We start from the raw sequence: 22,846 nt of genomic DNA on the forward strand, positions 1-22,846 counted from the left end.
AAATGGTGTTAGTATCATTTTTGTACAATAATATATTTGGGAATTATAAGAGGAAAACATCAACATTTTGTTTAGTTAAAATTATAACAGGAAATTTTGATGCATTGCATCAAAGCACACGCTTTCATCTTTTAAAGCATGTTTGATAGATTTTCAGTTCCTGGAGTCGGCAGTCTGTCTTATAATTCATGTTAAAGTATAGATAAATATATGAACAACGATATATTTCTTTAGTAAGATTGAAATTACAATTGCATATCTGTATATTGACCTAATGTTATTCTTTGATTTGATATCCACCGGAATGCAGCATCTTGTAAAATTTTTATTCATCTACTATTCTATTTAAAAGTGAAGGGTTTTTTTTTTATCAATTAATTTTAATAAACATTATTTTGATATTTTTCTCTTTTTTCTTTCGCATTTTAATCATCAAAATAAAATTGCTTAAATGTAGTTTCTCAAAGAAAGCTTATTTGCAGAAAAGTATTTCTTAGATAGCGCAGTAACCGATGCTTTTATGAGCATAAAGAAAGAAAAATAGATACTTATGACAGTTCTGTAATTGATTTTTCCACTTCCATCTACTTATCTATCTCTGCTGCTTTTGAAAAGCTACCCCAATTTGCTTACGGCAACAAAACCACCGGGTGGTGGTAAGCAGATGCGATCTTATCTAGTATCATATGTGCTAAAATTGTAGGATTAACGGAATTTAATTCGCTTTTAGAGAAAACTTGGTAAACAGTTAGAAAAGCTGTAGGGAATGCATATTTCTCATTCTTATAATGTGAGTGATTGATGGATAATGATTCTTTTTTTATGGGGTAATCAACATTTTTCCCACGCGAAACTTGATAATTACACTTTAACCCACGCCTGGAGATGGGAAAATTCAGTGAACTCATGATCTAATTTCCTTCAAACAAATGCCTTCATTTTATAAAGGCAAATCAATAAATTTTTATTGAATAAAAAAAAAAGACAAATTAAGGAATAATTAAACAGATAGTTATATGTTTACACAAATGATATAACAAAGTATTTGACATTCGCTTTGGTCTGTGAATATCCATTTTGAACGGATGATTTTTAAGTAAAGTTGATTAAACTGAATCTATTTTTCCCTTGTAGCATATAAATATTACAAACACTTGATAAAGAATATTGGAATTATTATTACGATTTATTTCTTATTTAATACTTTTTTATCGATGTATTTTAGTCAGTTTTTGAGTTCGCTGTTTTGAGTTGCATTTTAATATAGTTAATGTTTTGATAGCAATAATGGACAAAACCATTTATTATACAACCATGTCGAATGAGTTTTATTTCAATATATAGTATGTATAAATATATATATATATATAGAGAGAGAGAGAGAGATTAATTAAAATTATAGTTGTAAATTTTGATAAATTGCCTAAAAGTACACATTTTTATCCTCTAAATCACGTTTGCTAAATGTTAATCTTTGGGGCGGCAGTCTGTCTTGTAACTCATGTTAACACGTAGATAAACACATTAATAATTATATTATTCTTCAGTAAGACTGAAATTACGAACGGGTATCAGCATCTTACTCTAACGTTATTCTGTTGATTTAATATTCATTAAAAAGGACCGAGAAGAGCTATTTGGAAGGCAGCATATAGCAAAATTTTTATTATTTTTATTAATCTGCTTAATGATCAAGATTTTTAACCAAAAAATTTTAATAACATGAGTTTTATATTTTCCTCTTTCTTGTTTGGTATTGTATTCATCAAAGAAAGAAATCGCTTAAAAGTAGCTTCTCAAATAAAGGCAATCGTTTGCAAAAATAAATTCAAGTTAAAATATCGATTTTTATTTATTCTTTTATTATTTTTTTTTATTGGGCTCAATTTTTCATTCGGTTGATATGTCTAATTTTTCTGAAAAGGATGTGGCATTATTTACAAAAATTTTAACATGATTAAATTTATAGATTGGATGTTGTCTCTGAATTAAGTTAGAACATTTATAAGGCAAAAACATATTCGAGATTTCTGAAGGCTAGACCGTTCGACCGAAAGTTGGTTCGTAATTTGAATAATAAATGTTCACTAAGAAAAGTTTTTAAAATTGCAAATAGGTTTTTTTCTTTAAAAATTTATTGACGTTTTAACCCTTCGTCTCAATAACTTCGGAGCGTATTGTTGCATAGAAGTCATTCTTATGCCATTTTAAAATTCAAAATATTAATTATTCAGTGATATCAATTTTATTTCTGTGTAATTTCTTTTCATATTTTAATTAAATATTTGAAAATATTTTAAAGAATATTTTATAATAATACTTTCTAGTACCTTTGTTACAGGGTTGGTCTTAGAAAACGCGAGGCCTAATCTGAAACTATTTTCTATAATACTTATTTCTAGACAATTTTTACCAGTTATATAAAATAACTTTTGTAAAAAAAACATTTTTTAAAAGATATTCTAATTAGTGAATTAAAAGCAGATTTTTAAAAAAAATTAATTGATTTTTTTTTAATTTTTAAATTATTGTTACTATTCCCCTTTGGCAACTAGCTGGTTTGCCTAGAATTAACATTTGCTTTTCAATTAAATATTTTATGTAACTTGCTCTCTTAATAGATTCTCAAGCAAAATGTTTTTAAGCTTCAAATTTTTATAAACATATCACCGATACTATTATAGAAGCCTTTCCTTATTCTGTTCGTTCTTCGATGCCTTTCTCTAATTTTCTATGAGCTCCCGTAAAATGTAAACTTGAAATTGAAGCCGGAATTGATAAAACTTCAATAAATACATTTTTTAAAAACCAAACAAGTCTTTAAAAAATATATGAGTTTAGAATTAATATCTAATTTGTATTACAGAATATTTACATATTTTATGAATTAAATAAAAACATAATTCAATAATATTTTCTTTGGTCTCGTCATAAAATTTTATTTTTAATTTTGCTTTCTAAAAGATTTAAATGACGTAATATTTTATTTTATTTCAATTAAAAAAGTACTTCTGTAAACGATTATGAAGTCTAAATTTTATACGATCCTTCAGACCTAGGAATCCTATTCGGTAAAATAATCTTGACCATCTAACGTTTCCATCTTTGCGGCAAATCTGACCGAGTTATAAAGCCTTGAATATCCTTATTTTAGGACAATCAAAAATGTAATTATTTTAGATTGATCAATCTTGGGGAAACTCAGGGCACTGATTTTGTATCTTCGAGGCAGTCAATGGAGTTCCGCGTTTTTATAAAACAGTGACATTCAAATTGTCATAATTCACTCAGTTTTGGTCACAAAAGGGCGAACTTTTTTTTTTATATAATATAACAAAATATACATAGAAAAATTATTAAAAGCATGCCTCATATTTAAGTCAACTTAACATGGGAAAATAAACCAAACCTTCATATCTTGGTCATATCAGTGGGAAAAGGCTAAGATGAGGTATTAGGAGCAACAATGTAAATGGTTTCAGTTTCTCTTCAGTAATAAAATACAATGCTGTAAAATAAACTTAAAAACTTTTTTAAAAAAATAAAAAATAAATTATATGGCAAAAATTTTTTCATCATTAAAAAGATAATGTTTTGAATTTTAAGATGCTTGCCATTGTAGGATGTCTCCTTTCCGAAAACTAAGAGAACTGCTCCACTTCGGTCTCCTTCATGGTTTTTTTCTATCATTTTTCCTGATAGGTTTTCGAATATCCTTCTATTGATAGCGTTTGAAAAAGTCATAACAATAGTTTTTGATGCAAATTTAATTGAATTTTTTATTTCTTAAGATTTGAAGTCTGATTGGAAGAATTTACTTGATAAAATCAAATATCATAAATCCCATTATGGGTTTGAAGGGGTTTATACATTCCAGCTTATTTTCATCAAATAATCTACAAGCAAGTTCATTACATTTTCAGAGAATAAATGTAGATTATTCAAAGAATAGTAGTTGATTAGAAAAGATATGTAGAAATTTATAGAACAATTAAAGGTCCATGCTACACATTCAACATTAATATAACAATATAGGCGCATACCCGGCAGCTGAACATAAATGCTAAATAGAGAATCAGTCAATAAATATTAATTTTGGATTTTAAGAGGAGTCGGTGCATAACTAAGCAGGTATTCCATGTATGACATGGCTAGAGCCCAAGAAGAAACATGAGCTCTAATGTTAGCTAACTATTTAATAAATAAACACCGCGTTCCCCAATGATATAAGTAGACTGTTTTGTTTCACATTGAAAACACATTTACATTATAATGATGATTATTGTTAGATGTATACTTTGGAAACGAAATCGAAATAATTAGGGATGTACCAGCTGCTTTCGGTGACCAGCTGGTCTGTCCATCATACATTTAGTATTATTTTAATTATGTCAATTAAAGTATTTGCAATAAATTTAATTTTTGTTAAATTAATGCATGAATTGCAAAAAAAAAAAAAAAATAATAACAAGTTACATATAGTTGTAAATTATTATAAAAAATACTGTTTATAAGAATTTTTTTTAATACTTAATTTTAGTTTAATTCTTCTTTAATTCTTAGTTTTTTATGAAAATTACTGTTTAAGCAAACTATAATATATAAATAATTAACATAACCTTCGAAAAGAATTATCTTGCAGTTGATAGAGGACTTATTTAATGATTGAGCTAAGAAGTAAATATATTAAAACTAATAGAAAGTTAATTTTTAAAATTGCTTTTTATTGAATGATAAAAAAAAGCCATAAAAAGCTGGTCAAATAAAAAAATCAACTGTATTTTATTAGGAAAAAAAAAAAAAAGATGATGCTCCAGTTATACCTAATTTTTAATTTTATGTTAACCTAAAATAAATGAAATAAAATAAATAAAAAATAAATAAGAGAAATGAAAATAATAAAGTAGATTTGAATCTTCATCCAAAATATTATAGAAAGCCAAGATTATAGATTTTAATTGTTTAGTTTTATATTATCTTTAAAAAAATTAAAATGACAATAATATGTGCATAAAATTGTATTGAATATCACTGCAATGTGCTCATATAGAAGTATAGTTAAACCAATGAAAAAATTTTTTGAAAAATATGTTTTAAAGTATTTTGAAAAATACTAAGATCAAAGAAATAAAATATTAAATGGAGTTAAAAAAAAAAAGATAACTGAAAAATTAATTTTTAAAAAAAATTTAAGATGTTTTTGGTCAGCGATATATTTTGAAGTTATAAAGAAAATGTTGGAATTTTGTTAATTTTTTATTAAAATTTTAATTTAATTTTTGAAACAAGATTTCTTAATATTGCTATCTAAGAAATAGCTAATTGCCAGCCAAATTTGGAAGCTCTAAGTCCAACAACCTGCCTCGAAAGATGCAATTTATTGATAGCATGCCAGCCTATAAATTTTATTATATTAAAAGTATGAATAATTTTACCTCATATTTTTTAATAAAGAAAAATCGTTCAGCTTTGATTGAAAAATGAAAATGATTTGTCTTTCATTTACAATATTGCTGTAAATCAAAATTTAAAAATTTGTTAAAATAAAGAATATTATAAGATTTTATAATTAAAAAGATATCTCTAAATATACTTTTATTTTAAAGATGAATTAAAATCTTTTTTTTAATTTGGAAACATTTTCGAAAGTTATTGCAGAAAAACTTCAAACTTTTTTGCTGTTTTTAAATAATAAAAATTAAAAAATTACTTTACCAAACATTACACTTTCCTACCCTCCAAAACATATTTATTCTTCTCTGCATACACACGCGCACGTTCTCTTTTATTAGAAAAAAAATTTGCATTTAGTAAAAAATTTATATATATATTATATGGAGAGTCCTTGCAGTCAAATATTATTTCGAATCGCAATAACATAAAAGCATTTATTTATTCAAATTTCGCATGAAACTATTTCTATTATTTTCGCCTGTTGGAGATGTTTTCTTTCAAATGAAAAATAATTATACAATAATAAAATAAATAAAAAATAATAAATAAATACATTTATATTTTCAATAAGTTATTTAATAAATAATAATTTTTAACAAATGACAAAAAAATTCTTAATAAATAAATACATTTTAATAATAATAAAGAATTTATTTACATCAAAATCAATTTAAAATAAAAAAATTATCAGATGAATTTCTGAAAGAGTGTAAAAGAAACGAGTAAAGTTTCAGAAAGAGTAAAAGAAACGAAACAGTTTGACGATTCCAAGTTTTGGCGGAATAAAAGAAAAAACAAAATCGCATAATAAGAAAAGAAAAAGATTGGCATAGTTCGCCACAAATGCGCTTATTTGCCAAATCTTATAACCCCTATTATAGCTAATCCTGCAATTGGGATAGTTCTTGTTAGCGCCTATAGATGGCTGTAGACTGCTGGCGCCGTCTACAGGCACTAATTGGAACCTAGCTTGATCCTCCAATACGTCCTCCGGTTAACTCTACCCTATTTCAATACCATCTCATTAAGCAGAGATGATATTCACAACATAAAAATCGATTCCTTTCAGTTCTCCATAAACCTCGTTTCCTATTAGAGAAAGAAGTAGAAGTTCATAAAACTCTTACTTTGGACACTGGAATTTCACTGGCTGTACTACAAACGCAAAATGTAAATCAGAAAGTTGATTTAAATTATCCAATAAAATTCTGACATACGTTTCAAATATATACTACTAATACTGATAAACAGTTAGAAATAGTTTTGATTGATGCCAGAAATAGTTTTGACTGGAAACGGTAAAGCACAAACAAGAATTCAGGCATTTTGATAATTATATCTTCAAAAAAATGACGAATATGTCTCAAAACGATAACTGTTTCCTTAAATTTTTCTTATTTGAAATCATAAACCTTATAATTTCTAATTTGGGAACTATACAAATGCTTAGGGTATTTACTGTCATTAATACTTATTAGCTATTTTGCTTCCGATTTTTTTTATGTTTAAATTGATAAATGTTTAAATTTTATTAATTAAAAGTTTGAAGCAAAATTTGTGCAAAAGTTAACTTTGCAGATGATTTAAAAATGAAACTCCTATATTGATATGGCGCCTTTCACTTTAAAGGATGGAGATTAGAAGATATATGATACTCAGCTGATTGGTGGCTGCACATCCCATCTGATGAATTTGCGTTGTTTGTCAATAAAGAATCGAATACTTGACGATGTGTTTGTCAGGGTAAAGTTTAAATTATTTTTTATTTTTCTTTCTGATGCTTAAATATAAAAAGTATTTTTAATAACGTTTAGGTTTTCTTTAAATTTTTCAAATATTAAGTGAAATCTTTTGTTAAGAGGGTGTCAAAAAGTGAAAGTGATCACTTTAGTTGCATGTGTACGGAGCATTCTTCATTTCAATTTTTAAATTGATATTAATTTATACTAATACAGACCTAGATAGGTGATATTAAAGATTGTATATCATTTGAAAATAACTCCATCATATTTCGATTTTAATTCTTGAAATTTTTAAATATGAATTCATTTTACAAATTTAAGTAGTTTGATTTCATACCTGGTAATATTTGAGGCCTTTATATTTGAATCGAATTTATAGTTTTTTCGTGTATTTATTTTAAATTCAATAAAATATTAGTATTATTGAGCACATTCAAACTTATTAGTATTTATTTGTAGCATTTTTTTTTCTATTGTCATGTAAAATGGATTTTCTGTATAATTATTTATTGTTGTGAAAATGCTTTTCAATAAAATGGGTTATTATTTTTTAAGATTTAACTCTTCTTTGTAACATTATATATATAGTAAGTTTCTTATTGTACTGGTGAAAAAAGAATATGAGCATGAATGTATTCTAGACAAGGACAAAGTCTGTTTTCTATTATCAGCCCTTTTATTTTGCTTTCACTTTTACCTGATTTTGAGATACAGATATTGATAAATAGTTCTGTGAATGTCTTCATAATAGGGACAATTCTAATTTGTATAATTTCCTTTAGTGTTGTTTTTAAAATGTTCTCTTAAAACTTGCAGATTTTTTTAAAATGAAAATATTAAGATTAATACATTAGTGACCTTAAATATTTTTGAAAACTAATTACAATTTTAAAAATATGGATTTTTAAAACTGTAATATTTATTATAAGAATTCTGCTCACGTCTAAAAATAATAATAATGATTGAATTTTTAAAAAATAAGAAGAAAAAAAAGTATAGTACTTTAATAATATTTCTTAAATCTATAATCTTCTTTAAGGTATGAACTAAAAAGGTGATGAGCTTATGAGTTTCAAGATTAGTAACACCGTTTTCCTCCTCTTTTTAAGCTTAAAAATTTACCAGAAAAGAATTTTATGTACATCGTATAGAATTTAATATATTTTAAATGAAAAATTTTTATTTTTTTGTTTAGACTAGATTAAATTAGTTTTTAATTTATACCCTCATTAAAAACATCAGTGCTGATTTCATAGAAAAACTAGCTTTTAGTTACAAAATAGTGCTTATAGGTTTTTATTGGAATCCATAGACAAAAAACTATATTCCAAAGATATAGATTAAAAATTTCACTTAAAATCTTAATCATAAAAAATTGTTTTATTAATATATCTTTATTTCCCAAACACTGTCATTAAATTATTTTCTAGTGTAATCTTACTTTCCAATGTTACAAATTAAATGAAAGTAATATCAGTGGGATCACATAATTGATTTTCATAAGTTTACAGCTTATATTATTGCATTTAAACTTATCCCATATTTTTCCTGATTTATACTTTCCAATCTCATTTAATAGAAAAGTAAAATATAAGTTGGAAAGTTTACAAATTTATAACCAATTCCACTGTTTAAATTAAATTTTCTATTTCAAGAATGTCATTTAAATGTAAAAATTTCTTGTACTGTAAGATTTTATATAATTTTTGAAATTTTTGTAATATTTTAAAGGATTTCCCTTATCTTTGTTAGTATTCAGAAAGGTCAAAGCAATCAAATATTTTCTAGTAAAAGTTACTATTAAGTGCTTTGTACTCTTTCAGTTTTAAGAGTAAAACCTGTTTATGCTGTCAAATATTTGATAAAAAGTAAAGAATTTATCTTTCTTGTTAAAGGAAAATAGTATAAATTTTTGCTTCAATATTACTGGTATTGGAAAATATTGTAAAAATAAATAAATTGACAATAAAGTATTGTTGGATTAATGTCAAATTTAACTGATTAAATTAAGTACATTTCTTTAAATATATATAAAATAAAAATTCTTAACTGAGCTGAAATAAACTGAATAAATAACTGAAAATTAATAAAAATTGCTGAATTCTTAAATGAAAAAAATTAAGAATGTATCTGATGAATATGGAATTACTTTTTGAAAGGTAACTGGTGAGTTTTGGAGAGTTCTGAATGTATTCTCTCTGTATGCAAAATTTCTCTGAAGAAGAATAAATTTCATGGATCAAAGAATTTGACTATTTTGGAAAAACTGAATATTACTATTGATTTTAATAGGTTTTAATATTGATAGTTCCCTTTGATATATTCAGATGCAAATTGAATTTAGGGACTAATAGTTTGAAAATGCAGGATGGGTATTAATTTTTAAAAGTATTTTTTTAAGAAAGTAATGTTTTAACTTATTAACTTTAAATTATGCTATTAGAGTTCCATAATGGATGGAAATTATTCCGTTTAATGTTTATAGTGTAGTTCAGTTTAGTTTATCATTGGCATTAAATTTCTTAATTGCTGTCTTTTGGATAGTGCAACAATCTATATTTATGCTGTATGTATCTCTTAGTGTATTATACAAAAAGATAATTCATAATATTACTCATTTTATTTTCTATCAGTATTACCATAAAGAATGAAAATGATTTGGAGAATTTTATTTTGTTATTACATCCTAGAATAAAATGTTAAAATGCTTAATTTATTATTTTACAGCATATGAAATATTCTTACATTATTTAAATATATATTGTTTTATTCATTATAAGAGAGGCTTGTTGTTTTTTCCCTTATTTAATTAAATAATCATGACCATTACCCATTAATTATACCTATTATTTGACATTTAAATTTATATAAATATTTATAATTTATTTTAAACTTAAGTGTTAGAGTCTAATATTCTGTAGGGGGAAAAAAAACATTGTTTTATTTTTTTTACATATATATATATATGGCTATTGGCTTTCCAGTGTTATAAATTACTTTTAAAATTTCTTTACTTTTCTTGCTTTTTAATAAGTTTTCCAATTTTTATGTTTGTACCCTTAAATGAATTTATCATTTTCAAATCATTCTTTTTTCTTTTATATTTTGCACTAATTTGAAATTTATCTTCTTACTAAGTAGAATCTTCATTTTGACAATTAGTACTGATATTAAGTTTTAATAAATTTCAAATACCAAACTTGCATGTTCATTAAAAACTACAGCAGATATTGTGAAGTGAATAATGTGTACACAAAGCATAAGCACTTAAATAGGTTTTTTTTAAATTTATTTTGCAAATATTTAATTAATAATAAATAATTACACACTGTGTTTCCTTTTTGCATGTTCATTTTGTTAAAAAAATAAATAGAAACAGACAGTAGAAACTATTTCTAGAACAAAGTAAATAAATAACATAAAATATAATAATTACAGGGTGTGAAAAATTTTACAATTTATAATTCAGCTGAATATGCATATAATATATGAACATTATATGTACAAATTTGAGTTTTGATTTGAAGTATTAGAACAGATTGGAAAAGTAGTATTGTAGTGGTAAGCTCCAAAATAATAATAATCCATTCATTTGTCTATTTGTATGTATGACAAATGAAAATCTTCACTTATTTTTATTTTATATCTTTCAAGAGTAGTAGGCAAAAAAATAAATAAAGGCTTGATTACATCAGTCATTGCATTCTGTACATCGGCCATTGCTGCACAATTTTTACAGCATACAATTTACAAAAATGACCCCAGCCTAAAAATATTATCTTTTTTCTATTATATTAAAACATTATCTTTTTAAATCAAAAGTGAAAATTCTATTTTTGGAGTTAATAACAAAGAAAGAAATCTTTTTTTAATTATAATATTACGTGAAAAATTTGTCAAAACAACAAAATTGATTTGAATTTCGTTAAAATAACAAAATGCATTTTTAAAAACTGTGTTTAAAAAAACTTTAAAAAAATTCCTGAAACTAAAGGGAAAAGTGTTTAAATTAATTAGCATCATAAAAAAAGTTTTTTTTTTTATTTAGTAATGTTTTGAAATTAATGAGGAAAAATATTAAAAATTTGATGAATTTTATATTAATTAGAAATCTAATTAAAAGTTTAGAAAATCCTTTCTTATTTAGTACTTATTATCCCAAAAGTAAATAACAAACTTTTGTAGCTCTGTTCCAACAGTCTGTTTTGTGAAACATTATTAACAATTTACAGAAAGTATGCTTGCCTAAAAACTTTATCTTATTTTTTTTCTTTTTAAGTACATAATCAAGAAGGAAATCAAGAAATGGAAGGAACAAAGAACATTCAGGATAAATTTTGTTTTAATTCAACTTGTAAGATAGACATGCATAAATAAAATCATTCTTTAAATGCAGTTAAGTTTTGATTTGTGGAATATTATATATGAAAATTGACAAGAACTGTAAATATCCAAATTAAGTTAAGAAATATTATTCTGACAAAACCAATTAATAAAAGAGTTTTCCATCACATTTTTTTAATTTAGATTTTTAAAAATTATTATCTGATTAAAGGGCAGGTTTGTACTCTATTTTAGATTCAAGATGAAAACTAAATTACTTATAAGTAAACACTGTATTGTCTTAAAAAGACTTTAATTAAAAATTTAATTTTGTATTTTGTATCAACAAATTCTTACATTTCATGCTTATTTTTTAATAAAATTTCTTTGCAAGTATGTTATACTTTTAAATTTTTAACTTCTTGAAAAGTAACCATATGACACTACATTCAGCAAAATCAATGAATGGAAATCTTGAACCTTTGGGTTCATGAGCTTCATATAACCCCTTAGATATTCAATTTTATGCTCCAACTTGGATGCTTATAAACATTCCTCATTCAGTTTTCAGTATTTGTAACCAAATAAAGCTTACTGTGCAAGTGTCTTTATTTTTTGTATTTATAATTTTTTTAAATGATACATGATTAAGTACATATTTTATTAGATTTTATTTATTTTATAAATTCTAGCTTAATTTTTATCATTTAAAATTAAGTCTTGGGAATTTTTAGATCTTAAAATGTTTACTGATGCATTGATTTGTCATTATATCGAATATTTTTGCAAACAATTTTAACCTGTGATAAGAAATATTTTCATTTTATGCCTTATCACCCTTTTGTTTCCACTTTCTATATCAAAAATTACAGGCAATGATTCTGTTTTATTTGAAGCAGTAACAAAATAATAAAGTCAAAAATAGTCATCAATAATAAAATCACACAATCATCTGTAAGGGGAAACAACACTTTTATGTTGTAGATGATGTATAATGAGGGACATTCCATTGATAAATAAAAATTCAGTTTCTGTATTAGAAGATGGTCAGGTAATGAAAGCTCATAAAATCTGATTAAAAATATACATCATTATTGCAACTTAACAAACTGTTCATCACAGTCTGGTAGGAAATGTTAATCTGTGTATTAGTAATGCTTGAAATCATTTTTCTGCTATATTTGTTGTATATTGAAAATAATTTATCCTTATTTACAATTCTTATTTATTTTTTTTCTTTTGAAATCAGTTTTTATATGATGTATTTAAGTTTGCCAGAAATATGAATTATAAATTAAATTTATAATTCATAATAATTAAATTAAATTATTTAATTATTTTTCAAACATTTTTTCTTTTACATATTTCTGTTTCAAAGAGATTTTTTGACGTGTAAAAAATGTTAAATTCCAGATTAATTTATAAAAAAATTTAACAAAGCTATTAATTTTGAACATTAGCATTGGTTTTTTTTATTGATAAAGAACTGTTATTTTTATAAAAATTATAGTTTGATAAATATAAATTTAAATAAGTCTATCAAAAAAATTTCTTTAATAAAGTAGTAATTTTGAATGTTAGCATTGCTCTTTTTATTGATAAAGAGTTATCATTTTTATAAAAATTATAATTTTAAAAGTATATTTTATAAGTAAGTATCAATAATTTTATAAGTTTAAATAATTCTGCAAAGAATTTATTTAAAAGATTACAAATACTTATTATTGGCATCATAAATTCTATCATTTTTTATATTGTGCTATATTTTTACATTAATGAAATAAATCATAAAATTTTATGCTGTATATGAAGGAAGAAACTAATTTCATTCTAGTTTTATACAACATATTATCTTGATTAAAAGACCTTTCAATAAGTAAATTTTGATGCAAATTTAACTATTATGTGATGGTTCAATAGTCTCATTTTTTTTCTTTCATTTTTCAAAGGGCAAATATTTCCAAAAAAGAATGATGTGTGGTCATCTGTTGTGTTCCCATTCAAGAGAGGATTTAAGTTAACTGGTGCAGGTGACAATGACATGCTAGAGTACACATGAATTAGAATATGGCTGCCCCTCCTATTCCTCCCAAAGGTGGTTCTGATTCATGGTTGAGAGGTAATGTGGTTACTGACCCACATTCATGGCGATCTGACAGTCAGAATTTGTTTTCTAGTAGTGATTCTCAGCCAAAGACATGTTTTAATGACAACTTCTCATCAGTATTCTGTGATAGCATACAACAGAGTGGTGAGTCATGCTGTTTTGTTTAGATTTCTATCTGGATCTTTTTCACAATCATTTTGATTCTATTTAATATCTCTTTAACTGTACCTGAAAACATGTTCTTTGATAACTTTCTTAATTAATTTGATATATTATGTTAACTTCTTTTTCAAATATTAAGAATACATATGTATATAAACTTTAAGAGAGCAGGTCATTACTTTTTTTTTTCTGTTTATTTATATGGATTCTTAAAATAATATATCTATGTTATAATATTTTTGATTGCATTAACATTATCTGTAAATTAATAAGTAGTAGTTAATAAATGAAAGTATTGTTTGTATGCTGATCTAATATTAAATCTAATATTTCAGAAATATATATCTGAAATATAAAATTTTCTCCTTTAAGGGGATCTTTTTATTTTATTTTCCAATTTCTCTTGTTTAAAAGAAAGCTTATAATTTATTTTAAAAGCAATCTTTTTGGGTATAATTTATGAATTCATTTATATAGATCTTAATTCTCATTTTAAATTTAAACTAATGCTCTTTTTCAGACAAATCAAGTTGACATTTCATAGTTTAAAAGTAGGATTTTGTTATTCATTTTTTACTTACTTCTTGGTTTGTTAGAGTTTTAAAATTTGGTGCATATGTGTATTCTCAATTACATGATAAATATCATGATAGCCAATAAATCAATCGATTAAATTTTGATTTCATATAAGTGGGGCCTCTTAATGATACACTTTAGAAAAATAAATTTTACTATAATTGATTATAAGTTAAAGATCAAAAAGTATAATATGTTAAAATATATCTATAACTAACAAAAATGTGTTTTTTAAAAGGTTATTATTTAGTAGATATCATCTTATGCTTAATTTTTAACATTTATGTTGTAATATGTATTCATAAATATAAAATTGTAAATAAGTTTTTAGTTTTAAAAATAATCAGGCGGGAACAGAAAATGCACCTCCTTCCATTAAGTGCTTTGGCAATATTGTTGTAGTGATATTTAAATTATTTTTCTTTCAAATAAAAATTCAAGATTTTCTGCAGTTTTTTTTTTTTTTTTTTCCTTTTTATTGTTGATCGGTTTAATAATTTCCATTAAAATATTAAAACTGATTTATTATGTGAAAGTCAGTTAATGCAATACCTTCCTAAATTTTAGCATAAAACCTTAAACTAAAATAATTTTAAAATATCACTATAAAAGTTTCTAAAGATATCTAATTATAAATATTTCAGATAATGCACCTCCTTTACCACCACGGCCCTCTGCTGATGCATTTCAACGAACACAAAAGCCAACTTTTGAAGTTAACGAACTGAATTTAGTTCCTCCTCCACCTGGTAGTGGTCAGCTGTATAAGAACCCATCACCTGAATTGCGTCGATTTTCATCTGGTCTTACTAGCAGTTCCTTCAACTCTGTTTCTTACAGCATGACAAAGACAACTACTTTGTTCCAAAATAATGTGCCTGGAAATTCTGGTTCATCAGTGACTAGGAGTTATTTATCTAATAATGTCCAACGTTGCAATTCACTAATACCACAGACTGCTCAACCCCTTGCATTTACTAACAGCTTATACCAAAGTCAGTATGGGCAAGAGTTTTCATTTCCAGGATTTCAGGTTCTGCACAGTAAATCAGCTCCGAATATTCCCAACTCAACTGTGCTTACTGGAACAACTGGTAATCATGCAATTACTGCACAAAATTTTGGTATTAATGCATTATCTACTGCAAGATTTTCAGTGCCAAATGAAAATAATTTAATGAACAGAACTTCATATGCTGTTATTAATCACAATCAAAGGTTTTCTAACAATAATACTCCAGCTAATTTAGAAGATATATACAAATTTATGAAAAAGAGGAGTGATAGTAATTTGATAGATTTATATTGCAATGACCAGGAATTGAAATATCAAAGTAATCAGAGTAGCAAATGCAGTGAAGATATTTTAAAGCTTTTTGATCCTCTTGCTGATACTGTTAGTTATTCTTCTAAAACTGAGAAAGTAGAATTTGTTGAAAAGAAATCAACTGATTTAGTAGATTGTTCAGTCAAGCCTAAGCCTTTTGAGGCGAAGGCAGACATTATTCAAAAAGAAGTTGTTTCTGAAACTATTCCAAAGGAAGTTTGTTCTGAATCAGTGAATTTGTCTAATCATTGCAATGGTAAATCTGACTCCATTTTGAAAATAATCCATAAAACTGATAATTTCTCAAAAGAATTTGAGGCTTTCTGTGCCAAACTCAGAAAGTTGAGGCAAGAATTTTCATATGATGATCATGTTACAAATGCTGGTTTGGTTATAAGCCCATCACTTGATAGTAATCAAGAAGATTCTTTGAGCATCAAGTTGATAATTTCATCAATTAATACTGACAGACCTGTATCTTTTACATGTGATGTTAATACTAGTGTGGAACACATAATCAGCCATACGGTTTGTTCTATATTTGATAATGCTTCATCTTTATCAATGGATAATTTTGTTTTAAAAGTGCATGGCTTATCTGAATACTTTACTTCACATTCAACTCTAGCTGACTATGAATATGTTCATCAGTGTCACAAATTTGATAAACCTGTTTGCTTGACTTTAACTGACATTAAAGATTTAAAACGACCCTTTGCCAGAACCAGAAAGGATGATAATAATGATTCAAATTTTAAATATATAGATATTGCTCCTTCCTTAAGGAAAGGAGTCATTTCATATGAATCTATCAGTATTCTGCTAGATACTTTAGAAAAAGAAATGGAAAAGATAAAATCAAGTGCCTTAAAGTTTGATTCTTTAGATTCACTGAAGCCACAAGGAGTTATCCAAGCTGTGAAAGCCATTTGTACTTTGCTGTCACATGTTGAAACTTCAGAAATAACCGATACTGTTGAAGCTTTTATTAGAGTATGCCTTCTATATGATAAATCTGCTGAATCAGACTTTGATACTTTACCAGAGCTGGGAAGTTTAGGTAATTCCAAAGGCAAAAAATCTGAAAGTGATTTATTGAATTTTTTTCAATTACTGGAACTGAGCCTGTCTCATTTGCAAAATGCAGTTCACGAGTTACTTGTTATGTATGCCAAAACTTTTCGAGTAAATTTTGAAATAGAAGCTCTTGATGTTCCTCTTCAGGAAAAAATGGTAACAGATTTTTTAGATACTCCACTTTTTGAACTTGGTATAATACATAGACTAGATCCTAATATTACATCGACATTTGAACAGTTTTTCATAGTTTGTGAGATTTACCATGGTGGATTACTGCTAACCTCAGTAACTTCTAAAAAATCAAAACAATCAAAGAGTTTTTTCCCTCAAATAGTATTTGAAGAATGGTTACAATTTGAGAATATATCGATGTGTACATTGCCCAAAGAATCTGTACTCTATTTTACTTTGTGGGGAATTAGTCAGAGTCAGAATGATGCTAAGCAATCTAATAATAATGTAAATAACAAGTCTTGTATTGGCTGGTGTGGAATACGTTTGTTTTCTTATGAGGGAATGCTAGCTCAGGGTAGCTTTTTATTAGGATTTTGGCCACCTGAAGTTTCCAAAAACAGTGGTCCATTGTTATCAAATCCAGATTCAAATTGCTCACTTATTCATGTTCGACTACCAGATTTTGGATGTGTTGTTAAGTTTCCACCTGTTATTGATAATAAATTTGCTTCTACTCAGAAGCGTGATTTTGAGAATTTAGAACCCCATGTTCAAACTGTTTTAAAAGAAATAATTGCAAAAGATAATTTGAAACCGTTGTTATCAGATGAGAAAGAATTGTTATGGGAGAGAAAATATTATTTGCATCAATTTCCCATTGCATTACCCAAAGTTTTGCTCTCTGCACATGGTTGGGACTGGGCATGCTTATCTGATATATATGCTTTATTAAAGGCTTGGTCACCATTATCACCAGTTGAATCACTGCACCTTTTAATGCCTTGTTTTCCTAATTTAGAAGTTAGAAAAACTGCTATAAGTTGGATGAAAGATATTGTGAGTGATGAGCTCTGCGATTATTTGCCTCAGATGGTACAAATATTGAGGTATGAAGCTTGGGATGATTCTCCTACTGCATGGTTTCTCCTTGAAAGATCCTTAACAAGTGTCAGAGTTGCCCATCATTTGTACTGGCTTTTGAAAGAAAATGTTAATGATCCTATAGCTGGAGCAAGAATGAAATTGATGTTGAATAGCCTACTTACCATTGCTGGTGAAGCAATGAGAGAGAGAATAAATTCACAAGAAGCATTGCTTGAAGATCTATCAGCTATTGCTGATACAATTAAAAATACCAAAGAATCTTTGAGGTTAAATATCCTGTTCCATAAACTAGAAAAAACTCACCATATGCTAGTTGAAAACCCTACGTGTTTACCTCTTAGTCCCAGCTGGGAAGTATGTGGAGTAGATGTAAAGTCATGTTCATACTTTACATCAAATACCTTACCTTTAAGGCTAACATTTCATACTCCAGAGATGACAGGAACTAATAATGAAGCTATTTTCAAAGTAGGAGATGATTTGCGACAAGATATGATAACAATACAGATGATTCGCATTATGGATAAACTGTGGTTGAAGGAAAGTTTGGACTTGAAAATTGTAACTTTTAACTGTGTGGCTACTGAATTTAGGAAAGGAATGGTTGAATTAGTTCCCGGGGCAGAGACATTACGCAAAATACAGACAGAACAAGGACTTACTGGATCTTTCAAAGATCGTTCCATAGCAGAATGGTTGCAGAGATACAATACTTCAGAATTAGAATATCAGCAAGCAGTTGAAAATTTCACTTTGTCCTGTGCAGGGTATTGTGTTGCAACTTACATATTAGGCATTTGTGATAGACATAATGATAATATAATGTTGAAAACATCAGGACATATTTTCCACATTGATTTTGGTAAATTTTTAGGTGATTCTCAAATGTTTGGTAACATTAAACGAGACCGGACACCTTTTGTTCTGACCTCAGACATGGCCTATGTTATAAATGGTGGTGATAAACCTTCTAAGAAATTTCAATATTTCATTGATCTTTGTTGCCAAGCTTTTAACATAATCAGAAGTCACAGGAATATGTTCTTCAATCTTTTCTCACTTATGATATCATCTGGAATTCCTGGTATGTCAATGAATGCTGTGAATTATATTGAAAAAGCCTTGCTGCCCAATATGTCTGAAGCTGAAGCAACAGTTCATTTTACACAAATGATACAAGAAAGTCTAAAATCTTGGTTCACGCAATTCAATTTTTTTATTCACAATTTAGCTCAACTAAGGTTTACAGGGGATCACAATGAAGGATTTATGCTCTCTTTTATACCTAAAACTTATACCAAAGAAACGGATGGAAAGATTATGAGGGCTGACGTTATTGGATACGAGAAAATGTATGACCCTGAAAAATATTACATCTATGTAGTCAAAATTGAGAGAGAGAATCTGCCAGATTCCATGTTTGTTTACAGAACATATCGAGAATTTATTGAATTTCATCAGAAACTTAGTATGATGTTTCCCCTGGCAAAATTCCACCCATTGCCTGGGAATCCACTAATGGGTAGAACTAATGTGCGAGAAGTTGCTGATAGACGTAAAATGGAATTGAGCATGTTTTTGCACTCGTTAATGGCAATGGCTGAAGAAATAGCTCATTGTGATTTAGTATATTCGTTTTTTCATCCTTTGTTGCGAGATCAGGAAGGTATGGAGAGAGAAAACGAAGCCAGGAATTTTTCATCTCGATCGCGACGAAGTAGCTCTTTAACAGAGATCCATGGACAGATAAAAATATCAACTGTATATAAAAAGGATTCTTTGTTTATTATGGTGATGCATGCTAAAAATTTGAGTTCTCCTAAGGGTACAGCTCCTGACCCCTATGTAAAGACATATTTATTGCCTGACCCAAATAAAACAACAAAGCGAAAAACCAAAATCGTATCAAAAAGTTGTCATCCAACTTTTATGGAAATGCTGGTTTACAACTTACCATTAGAAGTGGTCCGTCATAAAGCCCTTCACGTTTCAGTCTGGGACTATGACAGAGTTCAAGAAAATGAATTTCTCGGTGCTGTTCTTATTCCTTTGAATTATGACTTAAGTAAAGAAATCACCCAGTGGTATTCTCTTGGTCAATTCAATAGCAGTTAAGTGATTTATTATTATTATTATTGTTGAATATTAACCCTGGTTACAATTTAAGGCTGAATTGGTTTTTGGTTCATTGATGCTACTTTTTTTCTTAAATTATTAGTTGCATTCTGTTTTTAAACACGTTTGCTTTAGCAAAATCACATTATTTAAATTGAAAGTATATTTGAAAGAAATGCACTTCTTATATAAGAGTGTTCATCTGTTGTTTATAGTATAAGCCGATAATACAGCTGCTCCAATTTTTTGCATGAGTGATTTTTACCTTGCATTTTTATATGCTGTGGTACATAAAATGTCCATTTATATATAAGTAATTTGTGTGGCCCATTTTTTAAAAATGATGTAAATAAATTTAAATACTTTTTAAGGAAAATTGCTCTGATATTGCCAAAAAGAATGAAGTTTCAAAGTTTTTTTCCATGAAATTAATTTTTTAATTAGTAATTTTAGTAATTGTTAATTTTGCTTTATATATTAGTGAGATCTTAGTTATATTAGATCACAATGAATTGTCTTTTGTAGATTTTTTTAATGATTGAATGATATTTAATGTTTACTGAAGTTGTGTAAAAACCTTTTCTTATTTGTATCTGTTTATATTTATCAAACTTAATTCATGTTTATGTTTTTGTCTTTACTTTTGTAAATTGTGATAAATTTATAATGTATTAATTCATACCATCAGAATCTTTCCTAATATTTTATAATAGCAACAATCAGGTTATTGTAATTTTCATTCATTTAAAGTATTCTTTTTATTATTTCCAAAGGAAGGGGAAAGCTATTCTTTTTAAATAAAAATCAGTAACTACACTGGTAGGTAAAAGTAATTTTTGTGGAATATAAATGAAAATATTAAAAACCATTAAAAGTCCAAACTAATTTGGAATTGTAATATCTAAATTGTCATATTAAGGTTTGTATCATTAAAATGAGTTTTAGAATATCAATGCAGTTTTTATTTAATATAAAAATTACACATATTTGAATTTTACTTAAATATGTAATGATTGTATAAAAATATGTTTCGGATCCTAATTGAGGGGAAGAAATTTCATCTCTGGAAAAAAATTTAAATATATTTTAAATTTATTTTTATGGTCATGATATTTTTATAGCTAGTTACTTGCTGGTCATTTTTTAGCTTTATATGATATGCTTGAAAAGTATTATTCTTAAAGAATTCATATTTTATATGTAAGATGGTGTTCATTTATTAATTCAACTGTTAACAATTGTGTTTGTGTTTGTTTCAACTTTTATTAGTTTTCTTTAATTATAAATTTATTTCAAGTATATTCATTGCATTACTAGGCAAAATAATTCTAGCTGATTTTTATTCCTTGATGTTCATAATAAGTAGTTATTTAACAAATTTCTGTTTCATCTCATTTTTTTTTTTTCCTTTAATCTCACCACAATTCTAATAAATGTACTATACTTTAATCTATCACTCATATAATTAAATACGTTTTTATAATGCATATCCATGTATATTGTTAGCCCAGCAGCTATCAAAATGCTCTCTAAATCCTATAATTACCTTAAATTATAAAATTTATGATACTGTTATCTCCTCCATGACATAAGTTTGCTGTAGACATATGTATACTAGTACCTATGGCAATGGAAAAATGGCTTTTAGATTAAAATTTATAATTAGTGACATTTTTTTTGTTGGATTATAGAAAAGTGTCTTAATATTATAAGTACATATATGCACATACAACCTCAATTTTAGACTGGGTTTATATTTCAGTTTGTAAAATACATTAATGAAGTTTGATAAATAATGCAAAGTAAATGCAAATCGCTTCAAATATATCAGCTAAGTTTGACTAAAAAATCAAGTATTGGACTTTTTTAATATATGTATTGTTTAAATTTGTAAACAGCTTTTCTTATCCTTCTTACATTCTCTACTCTTTCCTGCATATTTTATTTACTATAATTATAGTTCCTTCAAATTCATTAACAAATAGAATAATGTATCTTTGTATAGAGAATTATCAAAAATCTTTAGTGGTAAGAATGAAATTTAAAAAAAAACATTTAAATTTTTATGCTGTATTTTTTTTAGTCGCTAGTCTAAAATTTGTTTGACTATTTTTCTTTTTTTTAAGTTATATGTATATACATATTGAAAAAGAAAATGCCAGCACGAAAATTTCGTTTCAAAATTGAAAAAAAATTTGATAAAAACTTATAAGCTTATATCTAATATTTATGTCAAAGTATTAATTTTTTAAATATCTACTGTAAAAGAATTATATTCTATATATAATTTATCTTTTATTTTTATATTTATGGATTTTTCTGCTTTTTATTTTAATATTTAACGGTATTGAATAATGAGTTTAATTGAATACTTTTCCATGAGCATAACATCAGTCAAATAACCACTAAATGTACCAAATACAGAACCTTAAATAGTGAGGGGTGTATTCTTTATATACACTAGATGATTAGTGTAAGATAATTTGTTTTTGTACATAATTTGATGACAACAATCTAAAGTAATAATTCATGTCAGTTCTTGTGCTTGGTTATTGCTGGTGTCTGCTGATGGAAAAGTATCATCACTTGGTTTGAAATTATTTCATAGAGCATTTGGGATCAAATTCAGAATAATGTGTTCAATTCTTTTTGTATTTGTGGAAACGAAAGTTTTCATAGTTATTATTATTATTAAAACTGTGATTTAATAGAAGAAATTGTGGAAAAATTATTGATGCTACTGTACAAGTTGAACCATTGAGAGGATCACTCAATATAAAGTGGCTTATTTTTTCCCTTAATACCTGTATTGTTGCATTATGCATGCAAATTTTATGTAAATAATTTACAATCATCACAATCTATTAAGAAAATATAATATTTAATCTTATAATTTTATGC

General features: G+C 26.3%; 1 protein-coding gene across 1 annotated transcript; it reads left to right on the top strand.

The window, feature by feature from the left end:
- Positions 1–7,103: 7,103 nt before the first annotated feature.
- LOC129983860 (phosphatidylinositol 4-phosphate 3-kinase C2 domain-containing subunit alpha-like) lies at positions 7,104–22,086 on the top strand. Its single transcript, XM_056093525.1, has 3 exons — positions 7,104–7,197; positions 13,469–13,770; positions 15,009–22,086. The coding sequence occupies exons 2-3, from the start codon at positions 13,587–13,589 to the stop codon at positions 19,943–19,945; spliced, it is 5,121 nt and encodes a 1,706-aa protein (XP_055949500.1). The 5' UTR covers positions 7,104–7,197; positions 13,469–13,586; the 3' UTR covers positions 19,946–22,086.
- The last annotated feature ends 760 nt before the right edge of the window (positions 22,087–22,846 follow it).

Source organism: Argiope bruennichi, chromosome 9 (assembly GCF_947563725.1).
Source record: "Argiope bruennichi chromosome 9, qqArgBrue1.1, whole genome shotgun sequence".
Taxonomy (NCBI): Eukaryota; Metazoa; Arthropoda; class Arachnida; order Araneae; family Araneidae; genus Argiope; species Argiope bruennichi.